General features: G+C 37.4%; 1 protein-coding gene across 2 annotated transcripts; it reads right to left on the reverse strand.

Moving 5' to 3' along the window:
* Positions 1–6954: 6954 nt before the first annotated feature.
* On the reverse strand, positions 6955–15486 carry LOC110903689. Of its 2 annotated transcripts, XM_035983991.1 has the most exons (5): positions 15342–15486; positions 14739–14795; positions 11852–12992; positions 7508–7564; positions 6955–7211 (listed from the first exon to the last, which is right to left on the reverse strand). In XM_035983991.1, exons 3-5 carry the CDS (start codon positions 12990–12992, stop codon positions 7195–7197), a joined length of 1215 nt encoding a protein of 404 aa, XP_035839884.1. In that variant the 5' UTR covers positions 14739–14795; positions 15342–15486; the 3' UTR covers positions 6955–7194. The 2 variants fall into 2 exon arrangements, 1 of the variants encoding a protein (XP_035839884.1); XR_002572107.1 differs by lacking the exons at positions 6955–7211; positions 7508–7564; positions 11852–12992 and adding an exon at positions 14186–14442.
* Between the last annotated feature and the right edge of the window lie 5482 nt (positions 15487–20968).

The raw sequence follows: 20968 nt of genomic DNA on the forward strand, positions 1-20968 counted from the left end.
TCTCTTCACCAAAGAGGTCAACGGACATCTTCTGATAGTACAGATATACGTGGACGACATAATATTTGGGTCAACAAATGAGAATCTGTGCAAAGATTTTGAATAAGTGATGAAGCAAAAATTTGAAATGTCATCAATGGGGGAGATGAAATTCTTTTTGGGACTTCAAGTTGAACAACTACCTGAGGGAATTTTTATTCACCAGACGAAGTATGTGCATGATATTCTAGAGAAATTTGGAATGTCAAGTTCTACTCCAGCTGCTACCCCTTTAGCAACAAATCATGGGATTCACCCAGATCTCACCGGAGATAGGGCTGTTGAGACGTTTTATCGTTCCATGATTGGTTCATTGATGTACTTAACTGCTTCACGACCCGATATCATGTACCCAACGTGCCTCGCAGCAAGATTTCAATCTAACCTGAGAGCTTCGCACATGATTATTGTGAAGAGGATATTACGCTACCTGAAAGGAACTCCAACATTGGGGTTGTGGTATCCTAGAAAAGGCGACTTTACGCTCGAAGGGTATTCCGACTTGGATTTCGGATGCTGCAAAGTTAATTCAAAATCAACAACAGCAGGATGCCAGTTCTTTGGACCTCGCTTGGTCACCTGGCAGTGTAAGAAACAAACGTCTGTGGCGCTATCCACATGTGAAGCGGAGTACGTTTCTGCTAGCAGTTGCTGCTCTCAGATCCTGTGGATACAGCAACAGATGCGCGATTACGGTTTGCAATTTCTTAACACACCTCTCTTTGTTGATAATGAGGCCGCAATAAACATTACGAAAAATCCAGTACATCACGCTAAAACTAAGCAAAAGACATTCGACATCACTTCATCCGAGATTGCTTCGAGAAGAAGTTGATTCGAATTGAGAAAATCCACACTGACAATCAGAAAGCTGATTTACATACCAAAGCTTTTGACAAAACACGTTTTAAATATCTTTTAAAACTGAATGGTATGATGCTTTTCTCGGTGTCGGATGGAATTGTTGGCGTTGATGAAGGTACTGTTGTAGATGACGATGAGAAACAATCTGCAATGGTTTGTCGATTTTTTACTTGTTTTGGTATTTAGGGGGAGTAGATATATTTTCAGAAAATACAAACACAGTAAAAATTTCAAAATACAAAAACAATAAAAAATTTCAAAATACAAAAACATGATAAAATTTTAAAAATCTAAAAACAGTAGAAAACTGAAAAAGAGCTTGTGTGAAATAGGGAAAATGATAGTACATCAGTTTGACAGTCACTGTATGCTAAAGATTTGTAAAGTTTAAAGCATTAAACAGTCTCACTGATGCTGTGTCGATAGGTTTTTACACATTTCGTAAGTTTGTTCGGGATATAAACTTAAAATCTTTACTTACTTATTTTGTGGGGAACACTACTTGGATATATAGGTAACCCCTGAAATCTCGTTTGAAAGGTCCCTCTTTCTGTAATATTAGGTCTTTATACTCAGTGATATCTGGGGTATTATTCCGGGACTTCTGCTGAATGGAAGTTCTAACCTAGTCTGCGAATAATACTTTCTGCATTGCTTGAAATATAGCATCACCCTCAGCAAATTGATTAAACAATAAAATTGATAATCATTGCTGTTGAAACAAAAGATCCTCTAAAGGGGACACACTGAAAAGACGAAGCCATCATCTCTATGCGTATACGGAAGTATCGACCTGAGCTCTCACGGCCCTCGCATCTAACCCCTTACAGATATCATCTGTGGCATACTCACATGTAAGACTGAATATTAGGATTCTGGATACGGGAGTATATTTAAGAGGTGGGACACATGAATAAGTTTAAGATCTTAATTCACCTAAATCGTATCCTGATCAGATTGAAAATTGTGTGAGAATTTAAGTGGACCAGTATATCGACAATCTATGTGAATTGTTTAATTATGAGTATGAAATTAAAGCTTAACGGTATGTGTGACTTGTCTGATAACTGATATGATTCCCTAACACGCTCACCAAAAATATGCTTGTAAATAGTTTATTTTCTTTACATTCTGCAATTTAAGTTTCAGTATTTCATTTCCTAAGTTTAGAAACATTATTAAAAATTCAAAAAGATTTATCATTTCTGCTTTATTTTCCGACGAACCAGAGTAGAAAGTTGATTGTCTGAATCTTGAAGATTGAAAGCAGATGCAGGAAGTTTCTGAACTGGAGGATGAGAAGAGCTTATCTAGTTAGAATCTGATTGTTGAAAAGTCAAAAACAAGTTCATTAACTTGAAACTTGTTATTTTCAGAATATGTTTGAAAATTTTTGAACTAAAATCAGTTTGATTTGTCAAAGATCAACCAAGCTCATTAAGTTGGACTTGGTAGATTAATTGAGTAATCAGGGTCATTAATTTGGACCTGAATACTTAAGTGGATTTCTAGAACTGATGTAAAGTTGAAAAGTTTTTGTTAGTTAGTGATGCGTGTGTAGTGTAATATATTTTAGATGTATATTTTAAGCCCTTTTTACACTTTTAGCCAAGTTTTAAATTTATAAAACACGATATTTACTAACACTAAACACATATATGGGCAAGTGCACCCATCGTGGACGTAGTATAGTGTTGGTAAGATACCGAGGTCGTCCAAGGACACAAGAGCTTTTAGTACCCGTTTATCCTCAACGTCTAATCAAATCAAAAAAGTTAGAAAAGATTTTTAAACTAAGAAAATGAAAACTAACTAAATGCTGAAAATAAAATAAAAATAAAAACAGATAGACAAGATGGATCACTTGGATCCGACTCGTGTATTAGTATAACCTTTGATTATTTTCGCACTTTTGCACTTGTTTAAGAGATTATCTTAGTTATTGTAGTAGGCCCCTCTTTTGGAGGTGACGTTACCCTCGACTAAGTAGTCTGAGTCAGCAGGGATACAGTCCTAAATAGCCGGGTTATAGTATTAATAGTAGTTAACTTATGAGGGGGTCAAAGAGTTTGGATCCCCGCCATCCAATACCTATGGGTATTGAAGGAGATCCTACAAAATTTGACCCAGGTCCCTTGCAGGACCTCTAAACACTGAACAAGGGCAAGACCCTTACCAAACCGTTCCCTTAACCCCCGACCAGGTAGCCAACATACCTCCATATAGACCGTGGAGATATGAATGGTGAAAATCTTTTATTTTATATAGACAGTAAATAATGCCAAGACACCATGGACAAACGATAAGGAAAGATCACCTTCAACATAAGCAACTAGTTATTAAAGTCATTAATACAAAACCAAATAAAAAGTGCAAAAGATTGAAAATAAAAAGTATTATACTAAACACTTGTCTTCACCAAGTGATGTAAGAGACTTAGGCAAACATGGCCTTGATTGTCAAGAACTCTTACGATCAATCTTGGATCCCGAGACGACTCACACACTCTATGATGGACAATGGATAATGGTGGTGGATGATGGTGTTGTGATGGTGGTGGGTGGTGGATGAAGTGTGAGAGAGGTGGTGTGCCAAGGGATGAGTTGCAATGAAACCAAGCACTCCTATTTATAGGCTGAACAGAAGGCTGGGCACGGCCCCGTGTCCGCTGGACACGGCCCCGTGTCTGTCTGACACTCTCTCTCTTCATTAATTGTAATTCGAAATTACAATTAATGCGTCTGCTGTACTTTCGCCACGCCCCCGTGTTCACTGGGCACGGCCCCGTGGTGGGCAATAGAAGCTTCTATAGGTTTGTCTTTTCTGCTGCTTCTTGGGCACGACCCCGTGCTGGCTGAGCACGGGGCGTGTTCAGCTTCTGCCTTCTCTATTTTGCTTGGGAGGATGCTGTTGAGGGGTCGGGCAATCCACTTATGTTCCTTTTCTTGTATTTATGTTAGATTTAGCTGTCTTTTTGCTTCTTTTGTGAATTTGAGCTCATTTAATCCTGAAAATACAAAAGGAAGACAAAAACACTCTTTTTCCAACATTAGTACTTAAAAAGGGTTAGTTTTATGCCTCATTTGATGTAATTTATATGTTGCATTTTACACACATCAGTTAGTATAGTTTGTAATGTTATGGTTGAGTAATAGGTTGTGGATTTCATCATCCCCATGGCTCAAAAAGTTAAAGTTTGAACCAGATCAAGACCCTAAGTCCCAGCATTCCAAGAGGGGGAGTCTGTGAAAGGGGGAGTTAGAGTTCTGGATCAACAATCAAAGGGGAGGTTGAAGATAAAGCTGGGTCAAGATCCTGAACCTGTGTCAAGAGAGAGTTTTTACAATGAGAAGACAAAGTTGGATAGAAACAAATACTGAAGACTCGACGCCGAAGACTTCGTCAACATCCAAGGGGGAGTCTGTTGGTGCATTTAATGTCTGTTTACTACGTCTTAATCGAGTCTTAGGTCTAGATAGGATTGAACAGTGCACGGAAATCAAGATTAGGTTATTAGCATGTAATTCCGCTTGAAAGTGGGCATGTCCACTTCAAGCGAAATCAGATAGTCTTGTTATTCCGCTTGAGATCATCACTTAGGTGATTCCGCTCGAAACATCAGTAGTGATTCCGCTTGAATCACTTGAAGCGAAATCAGGGGTTCCGCCTGAACCATTTCGAGCGGAATCAGAAGCACTATATATAGGTGATAGGTTCAATTCATTTTGTATCTTTTGGAGCGAAATCAGAGCAGAGGTGTTGTCAAAATTTTGTCAGAAAACATTGTAAAAAGCTTTGATTTCAGTAATAGAAAGAAGATTAAGAGGAAACAAGTTGTTTTGACTTCGTTTACTTTGATTCCGCCTAAGTAAATGAAGATGAACTGCCTTTACTGACTGTTTAGGGTCACGCACACGGTCCAACAATTGTTTTACGTGTGCGTGCTATTTATGTGTTACTTATGCGTGTTTATTTATGTTTATGTTGTGGTGATTAATCGAAACGCAATCGCAACTCTATCGCGATCGAATCGCAAACGCTAAACGCAAGTTACTTAGGATGATTGTATGTTAGATATAGTAGTTAGGATTAATTGTGTAACTAATGGGTGATTCTATCACAAACTCTTTTAAACGCATCGCAAGACTTGACGCGTGAAACGCAACGCCGAGACTCACATCGTCGGAGCCACTCGATCGAGTGACTGCTCGATCGGATGGTCAACCAATCAGATTGCCATCCGATCGGACAGCCATCCGATCGGTGACCACTCGACCCCTTTACACTTTCCTTTTTGGGAACCCCTATAAATAGCCTCACATGTCACATCACTTGATGTGACAACCTCTCACTCGATCCAGCCGCACTCAGCCCTCCTTTCTCCCGATTTCTCGCGATCCTTGTAAGTTTTCAACCTAAATCTTGTACTTTCATGATCTACACGCACTCCTTCATCTTTTTCTCTTTTGAATCTTAACTTTTAACTGTGAAATCACTAGATTTAAGGTGTTCTAGGATGATGTCATCATGGGGTTCTTATGAACTTCATGTTTTGGCTTCAATCCACCAAGAACGACTTAGATCTGGACGATTTCCACATGAATGAACAAAGATCTTGCATAGATCTAAACATATTCATGGTGAAAAGGATTGAAAGATGGTTTTCTAACTTTCTTTCAACTCTTTTACACTAAGTGCACTCAAAACCGAGAGAATCGGAGCTCGTTCTGATGTTCTACTCCTTCTTAGTGATGTGTTGGTTCAAGATCTAATTCTATCAAGGAGACAACCGATTCCGGGTTAAACATTAACAATCGTCACGAACCGATGAATGGGTCGGATTTGGGTGATTCCTGTTCGATCGGGTCACAAGGGTCTTGACGAGGTTCTGTTGTCTAGCACGTTGTCAGACCGTCTCGACCAACCGCAAAACTTTCAAAACTTAAACAAATTCCAAGTTGCAAGAGATCAGGTCGCAGGATGGATTGCCGTCCGATCAGATTGCCATCCAATCGGATTGCCATCCGATCGAGCCGCAATCCGATCGGATTGCACTTGGGGTTCAACACTTAAACTTTTGTTCAACTTTTCAAAGGACTGAACGTTGAACGGATTGCCGTCCGATCGGATTGCCATCCGATCGAGCGACCACCCGACCATGTGACGTTTATGTAACGCCCTGCTTTTTCGTAATTTTCCTCATTTAGAAGGCTTGTAAGGTATTTCTATTTTCAGAAATTTGTAATCTTTCGTTATCGTATTTCATTTCGTATCATTGTAATCTGAGACTTCAATCGTAATAAAATTAATTATTTCATACAAATAATACTCCGTTTATTTTTACATGCTTAAACAATCAATACGTGATTCTAGATATCCTATACGTGCAAACACTCGAGTATACGTTCACCATACACAACCTATACTTTTATTTTATATAAACTTATTACTTAATTTCATATAACTTAAACATTAATATATATAGGATTAGTAAATTACTTAATTATATATTAATAATAAATATTATTATTATAATAAATAAATTGTCAAAATTTGATGAGCTTTTAGATGGCCATGTGGCCAGTCGAACATAAGTTGACAAAAAAAATATAACATTCATAATGTTAATATCTAATATCTAACATACATCAATATATCAAACACGTGTTGAAAAAAAAAAGAATTAGAAGGACATGCTTGGCCGAATACATCATCAGCCGTGAATGGCTGGACAATCATTAAACCTTTCTTTTATTTATTATCTATTATTGCTCCAACTTCCAAACTAATTGCAATTAATACCCTCTAAATTCTAACCCTAATCCTTTCCGTAAATCTCCTTTAGAAGCTTTGCAAGATTTCCACATCTCAAAACTTCCTTCTCTGTAACGCCCAAATTTTTCACATTTGACACTTAACATAAATGTCCACTTGTGAAGCCCCAAATTCATCATTCGACAAATCGACATACAATTTCTCTCACAATTTTACCAAAATTTTGACATGACCCGTTCGTAATAGGTACCTTTCCCCCTGTTTTTAACAATACCATTACTATTAATACTACGACACTTACCAACATAATCAAAATTACAACCGTATATGGTTCGCCATGAACCTTTTGTACAAGCTACACAAGTTTAGTATCCAAACTTTCTACTAACAAACTAGACACATACAAAATGACATTTACTAATCAAAATGGTAAGATAACCCATCAAACAAACAACTTAGACCGGAAGCGCTTAGAGTCGACATTTCGTGTGTGTGTTCGGTTCGGGCGCGCCGCATTCAAGCAAGAGATTTACCTACATTTCATAACGGAAACATTATTAGTTCAAACACATATTACTTCAAAAATCCTTTAATTACCTATCATTGTTCAACCCGTTAACATGTCTTGTTACCTTAATAGCATCCATACTTCCAATCGGAGGTATCCAACATATCACTTTCCGAATCATTCACCATGAATCATTAAAGGCCACACTTTTCATATACTTACATCATTCGACCCGTTATGAACCTTTACAATAATTCCATAGAACCAAATACCACTTTTCGAAAAGTTACATTAAAGTAAATAAAGTTCATATGAACTTACCGCGATCTTGTGATGATTGTGCCTTTGAGTGACTCGCGCCTTCTTCCTTCTTTGTGCCTATATACCATAATCCGTACTTTAGCTTTCTTTCAACATTAATTTTTACAATCCTTATGGTATGTTATGGCATTTAATAACTACATACATCATTATCATAAAAAGGTTGCATCATCTTAACAAGCATTCATGGAAAAGCCATAACTAACTCACTTAGGCATTTTATCAAACACATGGTGTGCATATCACTAGATTTGCATAATGTACAAGCATTTTAAGCACAACTTCCATAGTTCATCCTTGAGCAACATAAACATACTACCATGTTAGGATTTATTATTCAAATCAAGAACATACAATTCTAACTCTACATTCATAACAATTTCATAATTAAATCATCAAATTAACATACAAACTTCACAATTTCCAAGTATTATTTGACATGCAAGTGGGTTTTTGCCCTAATCATGTTCATACTAAAATTTAGCATCTAATGATGTCTAAACCTTCTTAGAAACTGTTAATCATGCTGAATTTAGCAATACATTCACGAATTATTCTAAACCCCTTAAATCAAACATCACCAAATTGAAAAATTTGACTTACTTGATACAAGAAACACTTAGGTGATCATCATTCTTAAGTCATACATTCACCTAAGCTCCAAATCCCCTTTCAATTTGATTAATTTGTGTTGATTAGGGTTTGTTCTTCCTTGCCCCCCTTCTGATCGCATATACACGCACACACATATCTGATATGTGTGTTTTGTGTTGACAATTTTAATTAAATTGTCTTTTTAATTGTCCAACTTTGGTCCCTCAACTATTAAGCACTTTACTAGATAGTTAAACTTTCATTTTTCACACATTCTTAGTTAATCCTATTCATAAATTGATATTTTAGGGTATAATGGTAAAAATTTATATTTACCATTCTTTGTCGTTAAATTCTCATTATTAATTTATTATATTAAGACATACGAAAACTGGGGTGTTACAAGTCCACCCCCCTTATAAAAGGTTTCGTCCCCGAAACCTGACTACGTACCAAATAATTCCGGGTAGTGCTTTCGCATATCATCCTCCGCTTCCCAAGTGAGATCCGATCCCTTCCTATGTTGCCATTGAACCAACACTTGTCGAACAGATTTGTTTCGGAGGTGCTTCACTTTAAAATCCTTGATTGCTACAGGTTTTTCAACATAATTTAACTTCTTATCCACCTCAATGTCATCCATAGGCACGTATGCCGTCTCATCCGCAAGGCACTTTCGCAACTGAGACACGTGAAAGGTGTTATGAATCCCATCCAGCGCAGGTGGTAGTTCTAACCGATATGCCACCGCCCCAACCCGGGCGAGTATTTTGAATGGCCCGATATATCGAGGGCCTAGCTTCCCGCGTTTACGAAAACGGATTATTCCTTTCCATGGAGAGACCTTTAATAACACATGATCTCCCACTTGAAATTCTATTGGTCGCTTTCGTCGATCCGCATAAGACTTTTGTCTATCTTGCGCTGCTTTCAATCTTGACCTAACCATATCAATCTTTTCATTCGTTTTGGTCACTACCTCTTTTGGCGCAATTTCTCGTTGACCCACTTCCCCCCAACAAACCGGGGTCCTACATTTCCTTCCATAAAGCATTTCGTAGGGGGCCATTTTTATGCTGTTATGATAGCTATTATTATAAGAAAATTCTACCAAAGGTAGTTGATCATCCCAGCTTCCTCCGAATTCTATAACACACGCTCTTAACATATCAACTAATGTTTGGATAGTTCGCTCTGTCTGACCATCGGTTTGTGGATGGTAGGCGGTGCTGATGTGTAATTGGGTTCCCAATTCATCGTTAAACTTCCTCCAATAACGAGAGGTGAACCGGGTGTCCCGATCGGACACTATAGACACCGGAACCCCATGTCGGGATATGATCTCGTTCATGTAGACTTCCGCCATCTTTTCTGATTTATAATTCTCCCGAATAGGTAGGAAATGTGCACTTTTGGTAAGTCGGTCAACGACCACCCATATTGCATCGTGCCCTTTTCTTGTCTTGGGAAGCTTAGTCACCAAATCCATCGTTATATGTTCCCACTTCCACACCGGGATCTCCAAGGGTTGTAACTTTCCATACGGCTTCTGGTGTTCAGCCTTTACTTGGGAACACGTCAAACACTTAGCAACATACTTGACAATGTCTCTTTTCATCCCTGGCCACCAATAATTCATCCTCAAGTCTCGATACATCTTTGTAGCCCCCGGATGAACGGAGTATCGAGACTTGTGAGCTTCATTCAACAATAGTTCTTTCACTTCGCAAAACCGGGGTATCCAAATTCGGTTGTACCTCGTTTTTATACCATTTGCATTCTCTTCCAATTCATGAATGAATCCTTTCGTTCTTTCTTTCTTTGAGTCAACAGCATTTAAAGATTTCATTTGAGCTTCCCGAATTTCATCAAGTAGCTTAGGAGTAACTACCATCTTCATGGACTTTACCCGAATCGGGGTCGGGTATTCCTTTCGGCTAAGTGCGTCCGCTACTACGTTAGCTTTCCCGGGATGATAATGGATGTCGCAGTCGTAATCCTTAAGGAGTTCCAACCATCTTCGTTGCCTCATATTGAGATCTTTCTGTTCGAAAAAATATTTGAGGCTTTTATGATCCGAGAAGATAGTACATTTCACCCCATAAAGGTAGTGCCTCCATATTTTCAAGGCGAATACAACCGCCGCCAGTTCAAGATCATGAGTTGGATAATTGCCTTCATGTTGCTTGAGTTGTCTCGAAGCGTAAGCAACGACTTTACCCCTTTGCATTAACACACACCCTAAACCTTGATGAGAGGCGTCCGTATACACCACCAAATCATCCGTTCCATCCGGTAATGTCAACACCGGAGAATTTGAGAGCTTTTCTTTTAAGGTTCGAAACGCTTTTTCTTGCTCTTCGCCCCAGATAAACTTTTCACTCTTCTTTGTTAGCTTCGTCATAGGAGAGGCTATCTTGGAGAAATCTTGGATAAATCTCCTATAATACCCAGCCAAACCCAGAAAACTTTTTATTTCGCTTGGATTCTTCGGGGGTACCCAATTCATCACCGCATCTACCTTGGACGGATCCACATGGACACCATCCGCATCGATCACATGACCCAAAAATTGTACCTCTCTAAGCCAAAAGGCACACTTTGAGAACTTTGCGTATAACTTTTCTTTGCGAAGCGTTTCTAATACATCACGTAAATGGGAAGCATGCTCTGCTTCACTGCGGGAGTATATTAGGATATCGTCGATAAAAACGATTACATACTTATCAAGCATATGTCGGCACACCCGATTCATTAAATCCATAAACGCAGCTGGCGCGTTCGTCAGTCCAAAGGACATTACCAAAAACTCGTAATGTCCGTACCGCGTTCGAAACGCAGTCTTTGGCACATCCTCTTCTCGTACGCGTAGTTGGTGATAACCCGACCGCAAATCGATTTTTGAAAACCAACTTGCCCCTTGTAACTGATCAAATAGATCATCGATTCTGGGCAACGGATATCGATTCTTCACCGTCAATTTGTTCAACTCTCGATAGTCGATGCACATTCGCAACGAACCATCTTTCTTCTTCACGAAAAGTACGGGTGCTCCCCATGGTGAAACACTTGGTCTAATAAAACCCTTATCGAGCAACTCTTGAAGTTGCGTCATCAATTCTTTCATTTCGGTTGGGGCCAACCGATAAGGAGCCTTAGCTACCGGTTTTGCACCCGGGTTTAGCTCTATTTTAAATTCTACTTCTCGTTCGGGCGGGAGGCCCGGTAGGTCTTCCGGAAACACATCCGGATATTCATTTACCACGTTCACATCTTCAAGCTTTGGGACACCTCGATTGGTGTCAATCACATAAGATAGATAAGCTCTACCCCCGTTCCTCACATGTTTAGCAGCTTTGATTAGAGAACACAATTTCGACTTGATGACTCTATCTCCTTGAACACTTACCCGTTTCCCCCCCGAGGTTAATATATGAATGACTTTCTTTTCACATTGTATCTCAGCGTGGTTTTGGGCAAGCCAATCCATTCCTACAACTACTTTGAATTCCCCCATGTACATCGGGACAAGATCTATACTAAATTCCTCATCTTCGATTAAGATCTTACAGTTTCTACAAATATCATGTAACAAATAGCTCTTACTATCAGCAACTTCTACTTCTAAGGGTACTATCATCTTTTCAAGCTTAAACGATGGGTGAGCTAACAATTCATTAGAAATGAACGACCTACTAGCCCCGGAATCAAATAAAACATTCATAGGCATGGAATTCACCAAAAATATACCTGAAACCACGTCCGGGCTAGCTTTAGCTTCTTCCGAGGTTAACTGAAACATCCTTCCGCGAGCCTTGGGGGGCTCGTCCTTCCTTCCATCTCTCTTTGTCCCTTGTTGGAGTTTCGGGCATTCCGCTTTAATGTGCCCCGTTTCATTACAATTATAACACGCCTTAGGGTTTTCGGGGCACCTATAAAACGGATGTCCCTCACGTCCACATTTGTAGCACCCCTTCTTTCCTGACAAACATTCACCCGAATGATGCTTCCCACACGTCTTGCAAGTCGGAATTTCACTACTTGCTTTCCCTTTCTTGCTTTGATCTTGATATCTTGCCTTTTTCGATGGGCTTGCGTTGGTAGGCTTCTCCGCTACCCTTTTCTCTCCCCGTTCAACCTGCCTTTTTATCTCAATTTCTCTGTCTCTTGCCCAATCAATTAGTTCATTCAACGTTGCACACTTGGAGGGATTTACAAATTCTCGATATTCAGCCTTTAGCATAGCATGGTAACGTACAATCCTTTGCCTCTCCGTCCCCGCTATCTCTTCACAGAACTTCACCCTTTCAAGGAACTTGTTGGTTATCTCGTCAATCGTTTCATCCTTCTGTCTGAGACGCAAGAAGTCTTCCTGAATCTTATCAATTGCGGATTGTGGACTATAATATTTCAGGAATGACTCCTTGAATTCTTGCCATGTTAACAACTGTACTTTATCATCCCCCAATTCCTTCGAGTATGCATCCCACCAATCTTTTGCTCGAGATTGTAGGAGGCCCGTGGCAAACATTACTTGATCTTCCACTTCACATCTACTTCGTGTAAACACGGCTTCGGTGCTTGAAATCCACCTTTGGCAAGCTATCGGATCAACATCCCCTTGGTATGGTAAGGGATTACATGCCATGAACTCTTTGTACGTACATCTTCGTTTGCTTTTCTTCACTTGCAATTCACTAATCATTTCTTTCAATTCTTCCACCTTAGATGTTACCGAGGTATTAACTATCTCCAATACTTGCCCCTCGACTTCCTGAGCTAATCGGGGTATACTTGCCTCAATTGCTTTCTTTACCTCTTCCACAACCATAGTTCTTATCTCATTTCGGCGTGCTTCATCGTCATCATTCACGTTCACCCTATCAGCCATCTACATAAAACATTCGGTACATTCATTAGATTTCATTTCATACTTGCCAACGTCATATTTCAACATCATTTATCATGACATTTCCCATTCATTATTCGTACTTCATGCCTTGTCGTCGTTGACAATCGTATCGTGTCATTCTTATCTTATCAAATGTTTCTTCTCAACATTTACATGTACTTTCCCTCGAGTTTAAATCATCTAATACATTCAATTTCATGCATTCTCGTTGTATATCGAGCTACTCTTGCGACTTGATAAGCATTATTAGAGTTTGAGGGTTTAAACTAAAGTTTTTGTTACTACATGCGGTCTCGGTAAGCTTTGGTTGCCCTTCCCTAGCTCACGATTGCAAGAAAAAGAGAAAAAAAATTTCATATCTGGTCGCCACCGTAAGCTACGGTGGCCACCGTAGCTTACGGTGGAAGAAGGAGGCTTACGGTGATGCTTTACTGTCTTACGGCAGAATTTTGCAGCCGCACGGTCGTGCGTCCATTTGCACAACCGTGCATCACCTAGAATGTTGGAAACCCTGGCAGTGCACAAGCCCGTGCACTGTCTTACTCGGGAACGCACGTTCGTGCGACCAGTGCACGACCGTGCACCGTGCCCAGTTGCTTAATTGCTGCTGAAAATTTCCCAGCCAACCCAAGTTTCACAAAAACGGACATAACTCATTCGTTATTGATCCGTTGTACACGATTCTTTTTCCCACGCGTCCGTAATTTAATTACGGATCCGTTTATCACTTCGGGTCGCATCAAAAGCTGATTTATAAGCAAACGGCTTATAAACCCCTTTATACATTATTTGACCCGTTCTAACCCCAAACTGAAACAATTCATTCCCTAACATTTAATGACATTTCGAAACTAATTATTCATACTACAAAAGAAAATTTTCAACTTTAAAAAAGTACTTACTTGCTTTGCGCCGCGAAACGAACACACATTTCCTCGCGAGCTTTCGGTTTGAGTTCAAGCACTTGATGCTTAAATCCCTCAAACCTAGGCTCTGATACCAACTTGTAACGCCCAAATTTTTCACATTTGACACTTAACATAAATGTCCACTTGTGAAGCCCCAAATTCATCATTCGACAAATCGACATACAATTTCTCTCACAATTTTACCAAAATTTTGACATGACCCGTTCGTAATAGGTACCTTTCCCCCTGTTTTTAACAATACCATTACTATTAATACTACGACACTTACCAACATAATCAAAATTACAACCGTATATGGTTCGCCATGAACCTTTTGTACAAGCTACACAAGTTTAGTATCCAAACTTTCTACTAACAAACTAGACACATACAAAATGACATTTACTAATCAAAATGGTAAGATAACCCATCAAACAAACAACTTAGACCGGAAGCGCTTAGAGTCGACATTTCGTGTGTGTGTTCGGTTCGGGCGCGCCGCATTCAAGCAAGAGATTTACCTACATTTCATAACGGAAACATTATTAGTTCAAACACATATTACTTCAAAAATCCTTTAATTACCTATCATTGTTCAACCCGTTAACATGTCTTGTTACCTTAATAGCATCCATACTTCCAATCGGAGGTATCCAACATATCACTTTCCGAATCATTCACCATGAATCATTAAAGGCCACACTTTTCATATACTTACATCATTCGACCCGTTATGAACCTTTACAATAATTCCATAGAACCAAATACCACTTTTCGAAAAGTTACATTAAAGTAAATAAAGTTCATATGAACTTACCGCGATCTTGTGATGATTGTGCCTTTGAGTGACTCGCGCCTTCTTCCTTCTTTGTGCCTATATACCATAATCCGTACTTTAGCTTTCTTTCAACATTAATTTTTACAATCCTTATGGTATGTTATGGCATTTAATAACTACATACATCATTATCATAAAAAGGTTGCATCATCTTAACAAGCATTCATGGAAAAGCCATAACTAACTCACTTAGGCATTTTATCAAACACATGGTGTGCATATCACTAGATTTGCATAATGTACAAGCATTTTAAGCACAACTTCCATAGTTCATCCTTGAGCAACATAAACATACTACCATGTTAGGATTTATTATTCAAATCAAGAACATACAATTCTAACTCTACATTCATAACAATTTCATAATTAAATCATCAAATTAACATACAAACTTCACAATTTCCAAGTATTATTTGACATGCAAGTGGGTTTTTGCCCTAATCATGTTCATACTAAAATTTAGCATCTAATGATGTCTAAACCTTCTTAGAAACTGTTAATCATGCTGAATTTAGCAATACATTCACGAATTATTCTAAACCCCTTAAATCAAACATCACCAAATTGAAAAATTTGACTTACTTGATACAAGAAACACTTAGGTGATCATCATTCTTAAGTCATACATTCACCTAAGCTCCAAATCCCCTTTCAATTTGATTAATTTGTGTTGATTAGGGTTTGTTCTTCCTTGCCCCCCTTCTGATCGCATATACACGCACACACATATCTGATATGTGTGTTTTGTGTTGACAATTTTAATTAAATTGTCTTTTTAATTGTCCAACTTTGGTCCCTCAACTATTAAGCACTTTACTAGATAGTTAAACTTTCATTTTTCACACATTCTTAGTTAATCCTATTCATAAATTGATATTTTAGGGTATAATGGTAAAAATTTATATTTACCATTCTTTGTCGTTAAATTCTCATTATTAATTTATTATATTAAGACATACGAAAACTGGGGTGTTACATTCTCCACAACACTCAAAACAGCCCCCTTCCCTCCCTATGTTAATGACCGGCAACCGGAATAAATTCCACCGGCGCCGGCGGTTCGTGTTCTGTCAAACCTACACACCTTCACAACATGTCTTGAACATCTTGCACTTCGTCGGAGATCACGAAACAACTCACCGGAGTTCCACCGGAGTAAACAACACACACCGGAACGAAAACCAAACTCGTCGGAGCTCAGGAAGATGACCGGAGAAACCCGCGGCGGTTCTTTACGTCTTCGGTATAATTCCTTTTTCCTTCTTTTTGGTTGGCTCTTCGTTTAATCCAGTTGTTACACATTTCATTTTATTGTTCAAACAACAGAAACTCATAAGTTCACAACTGTTACGTATATGCTTTTCTTACAATAAAGTAAATGATAGCCATTGATGTAATAAAAAAAACAAATAGAAATGAAAGACAAAAACATATGGGATGGGCTCCTTTTTGTTCTGTTGGGCATTTGAAACAAGGAGAAACAATTATAATTATTATTATTATTATTATTATTATTATTATTATTATTATTATTATTATTATTATTATTATTATTATTATTATTATTATTATTTTGTAATATTAATGGGATTTGTTAACTCCTAGATAAGCATATACCCTTTGTCATACAACCGGTGACTTATAAACTACTCAACTCTTAAATAATATATTTTTTCTTTTTTTTATATTGTGGGTCACATTCTTAAAATAAAGAAAAAAAATAATATAAATACTTGATCACTGGTAGTAAGTCTTGTGTTTAACTTTTCAACGTTTGTATAAAATATATATATATATATATATATATATATATAAATACTTTCTTCATGTTAATTTACATAAATTCAACATATATGTAATAAATTTATTCTATACAAATAGAGTCACACACCCTTAAGTTAATCAATTAATTATTTCCTAATCAAATAAGCACGTTCCTTGTATTTATGTCTTAACACTTTATCTATCTATATTATTCTCCTTAATTAATCAATTAAATATTATAAAACGAAACATATCAACAACGATTAATTTTTATGAAATAGTGATAAATGTATGATTATTTATATTTTTGTCAACTTTTCGACAATACTCTGGATAGACTTGATTTATAATTTTTACATAAACTATATAAAATATATATGAATATATACATATTCATGTCAACTAGTTATACTCGAAATTCCAATTCAAATCCTCCGTCGTAATCCCGTTTACTCATGCACCATCGTTTGCCCATATAGGGTGACCTCGGTGTTCCATCCTCTTAATCTCTTACGCTCGTCAACATTTGGATAATCGGAAGACTCAGCAATTCTGTGAGTATACTCGCAACCCCCTTTTTATGTTTACCACTTTTTGGGGTGTAACATGTTTTACTATTAAACTACACTTAAACTTATTCTTTATGCAATGCACAAAACAATCCTTATACATGAATACTATGTTATGATACTTGATGCTTACGTGGACTATACTTATGTGATATGTTTTAGTCATTAGCTCTCACGAGCCTCCCTTCGACATGTATAGCGCTATAGGAGTAACGCACCGCCCCCCTTAAACTTGGGTCATGTTGAATTAATTAAACTTTCTTGCGTAAACAGAGGTTGGCTAGAAATAGTGCATGCCACGCTAGGTTGATCTCGTATAGACTAAGTTTCCATGTGGATTCGTTTTAAACTTTTATACTCATACTTATACTTATGCTTAAACTTGTATACTCGCCTTTGCTTTTGCATTGAATTGTATTTTAAACATGTTACAGGTTGATGATGACGATGCTATGAAAAGAAGTAGCGTTGATGCCTAGATACACATATAAACGTTTAGGTTTAATATGTTGTATCAATTTTGCTTATGTTGTTATGTACTTCTTTGAACTTGTTGTATTTGAATTTCTTGTATTGTTGACAATCTACTTTATGAAATGAAACCGGTTTATTAAATATTGTCACAAATAGCGTTATGATGTCTCTAGCAATCTTCACACTTCGTCTCATCCCGATGTTTCCGCCATTGGTTGGGGTGTGACAGATTGGTATCAGAGCCATAACTATAGGGAATTAGGTAGAATTGCCATGATTTTTACCTAGTCTATAGTTCTAGAGCCTTATTCTTATGTTTTGCTTGAACCACTTGCATGATACATTATTTACTCCTTATTTATTTGCTTTTGGCCTTTTTAACATATATGTCACTTTTGTGTTAATACTTGCTTTGTTTGTTAATACTTGTGGTATCATTCCATCCTTCATGTGCTACCCTTGAAATATCTTTTACGTATTATTTCTTGAGAAACTTATTATGCTTATACTTGTTATTATTATTTTGAAGATGCGTCTTTTACTCGTGTATACTAAAATCAAACCACTCGTAATACACAAACGAGACGACTTCACCAAAATAGGCGTGAAACCCACAATTTGGTGAATGACTCTCAACCCTTCTACTTTTCTTTTCTTACACGAAATTCACCATCAAGTTAGGAGTGAAATCCTCACCTCGATGGAGGAATTCAAATTTCAAATTCTAGTGGACCCTCGTCAAAGTGTTGAAATTAAATTTTGACCCGACGAGTACCAACCACACTTAGGTTACTAAATCGCCAAGTTAGGGGTGAAACCCGCACCTTGTCGACTAATTCCACTCCTAGATTTTCATTAATCCCGCCAAGTCTCGAAATTTCAATTGATTTGGGGACATGTAGTAACCGGAAGGGTAAATACCGTTAACCGACTTGTCGGCGAGAGTATTTCACCTACTAGGCCAAAGCATGCTCCTCAAACTCGAAAGACTTTTCGACCACTTTGGTTAGTCAAAGTTCCGTTTTGGAACCATCCCAAATTTTAATCGAACATGTGTTTTACTATTTATTTTATACGATGCAATCTTTCAAATTCGAATTTACTTTCGATATTTACCCCTCACACGCAACCACAACATGTTAAATCTTTTTCATACATTTATACAGATGCATGATTTCACATAGTTTAAATTCATTTTCCTTGTAACGACAAGTGGAGACATATCATCGAGAAAGGAGTGATTTCCTTACCTTGACGATTAACTCCACTCCCTTTTTTTAAAAAAAAAAAAAACGACTTCACCAACGAGTTAGGGGTGATTCCCTTACCTAGGTGATCGTTACCAAAGCTTTTCTTCAAAATATTTTATTATGCAAACCCGATCATGTTTCTACCTAAACCGTTTATCATTATTCAAAATACATACTTATACCGATTTCAAAATACATTGTTTTATCAAATGTACTTCTTATTCCACAATCTATTTCCACTCAACTCATATACACGAGATTCTTAATCATGTCTTAAAACGTTTTATTACCCGAATTTCAAAACCTTACGAAATGCTACCTATCAATTCAATCGGCCCAATGAATCTCTTGCCCATGAACTCCATATTCGACTTAATCACTAAAACACATACTTACGTTATATCACTATACTAAAGACTTTCATTCTCAATCGAAATTCAAATCAGCTTTCTCATATACTTATAAGATCTTAATGATATTATACAAACGTTTTACCAAGGACGCTTTTCAACATCAACAAATCATTTGTTAATTTTTTTTTCTTAAACAATCACTAAGTCCTTTTGCTAAAGTTCTTTTTAAAGGATCGCCGTTTTCACAAGAACCTTCAAAATTCAAAATTTTCTTTTTGATGCAAATAAAACAAACCCGTCATTTACAAAAACCTTTTTCTACCCCATATAATTCGTCATTCAAATTTCAAAACACGTGGACTAGAAGACTTCATGGGGACCGACAATCTTCACATACGTAAACTTTTTTTTTTAAAACAAAAGTAGCATTTCATTCATTACAAAATACGTTATGCATAACCAATGAATACTTCTACATTTACAAACTATATTCTACCTTCCAATTCAACTCAATCTATTTGATTCGATAAACTCAACATTTCGCTTAAACAACTATACATGTAAATCATCATGCACGTTTTAATCGTTACCTCGCGACGAGTTCGCTCATATCATTCATCTTACATATTTAAACTTCTCGAGCATTTTATATGCCCAAATTCGTTATACTTCAACATACGCTCTATACGTACTTTTTATTAATCGTGCCAACATTCATACTCATATGTTTTATGCTCATACTTTCTTTCATACTTATGATTCATACATTCGTACCCGTACGCGAGCGAAATCCGAGCGATTCACTTACTTGGGTCCCATACATACTTAAGCATGGACTTGCTTATACACTGCATTCTTATACGTACACATTCTTATTTTTTTAGATTATGTATACCCTGATTCATACACAACTAGTACTAGCTATGCGGATCATGCGACAATCAAAATAATCACGGGTGCACACAGGATTATAGTGATACGCGTATGAGAACCATAGAGTGTACTACTGTGTAGGGTAGGAAACAGAACATAACATGATACCGAATACGAAACAGACGTAACATGGACAAAACATGGTGGATATGCCGCTGGTACTTCCTCTATATAAGTGTTTTCATCATGTTACCAAACTTTCGTAAGACGTGCCATGAGAAATTCAGTGTTTTTACAGACCTATCAGACCTAATTCAAACTTTAAACAACTCACAAACGCATTATATCCGATTATCCACGACGAGACCTCATTCTCAACACAACACCTTCGTCCATCAAATACTTATGCCATTCACATGTTTGTATTCATTAAGAGTCAGTCATTCACTCCCATACTCCGACTATTCTCCATTATTCTTTTCCTTTTATACGAAGCTCGTACACGATCGAGTCACTTTAAACGTTCAAATCCTAACTTTCAAACCTCGAAATCTCAATGTTAGTTAAATAATTCTTTTTAGCCAAAATGCCTTTTTCAAGGTCTTCCTCTTGAATAAATTTCGGGACGAAATTTCCCAAAGGAGGGGATACTGTAACGCCCTGCTTTTTCGTAATTTTCCTCATTTAGAAGGCTTGTAAGGTATTTCTATTTTCAGAAATTTGTAATCTTTCGTTATCGTATTTCATTTCGTATCATTGTAATCTGAGACTTCAATCGTAATAAAATTAATTATTTCATACAAATAATACTCCGTTTATTTTTACATGCTTAAACAATCAATACGTGATTCTAGATATCCTATACGTGCAAACACTCGAGTATACGTTCACCATACACAACCTATACTTTTATTTTATATAAACTT

The sequence above is a fragment of the Helianthus annuus genome, chromosome 2, assembly GCF_002127325.2.
Source record: "Helianthus annuus cultivar XRQ/B chromosome 2, HanXRQr2.0-SUNRISE, whole genome shotgun sequence".
In the NCBI taxonomy this organism is placed as follows: Eukaryota; Viridiplantae; Streptophyta; class Magnoliopsida; order Asterales; family Asteraceae; genus Helianthus; species Helianthus annuus.

Bases quoted from the DNA above. Each gene is read 5' to 3' on its own strand.
- LOC110903689 (XM_035983991.1), bottom strand. From the start codon at position 12,992: ATGGCTGATAGGGTGAACGTGAATGATGACGATGAAGCACGCCGAAAT. The intron at 7,565-11,851 runs GTATATTTTTGG...TATGGTATATAG, and splicing joins TAGCCCGGACGTGGTTTCAG to GCACAAAGAAGGAAGAAGGC.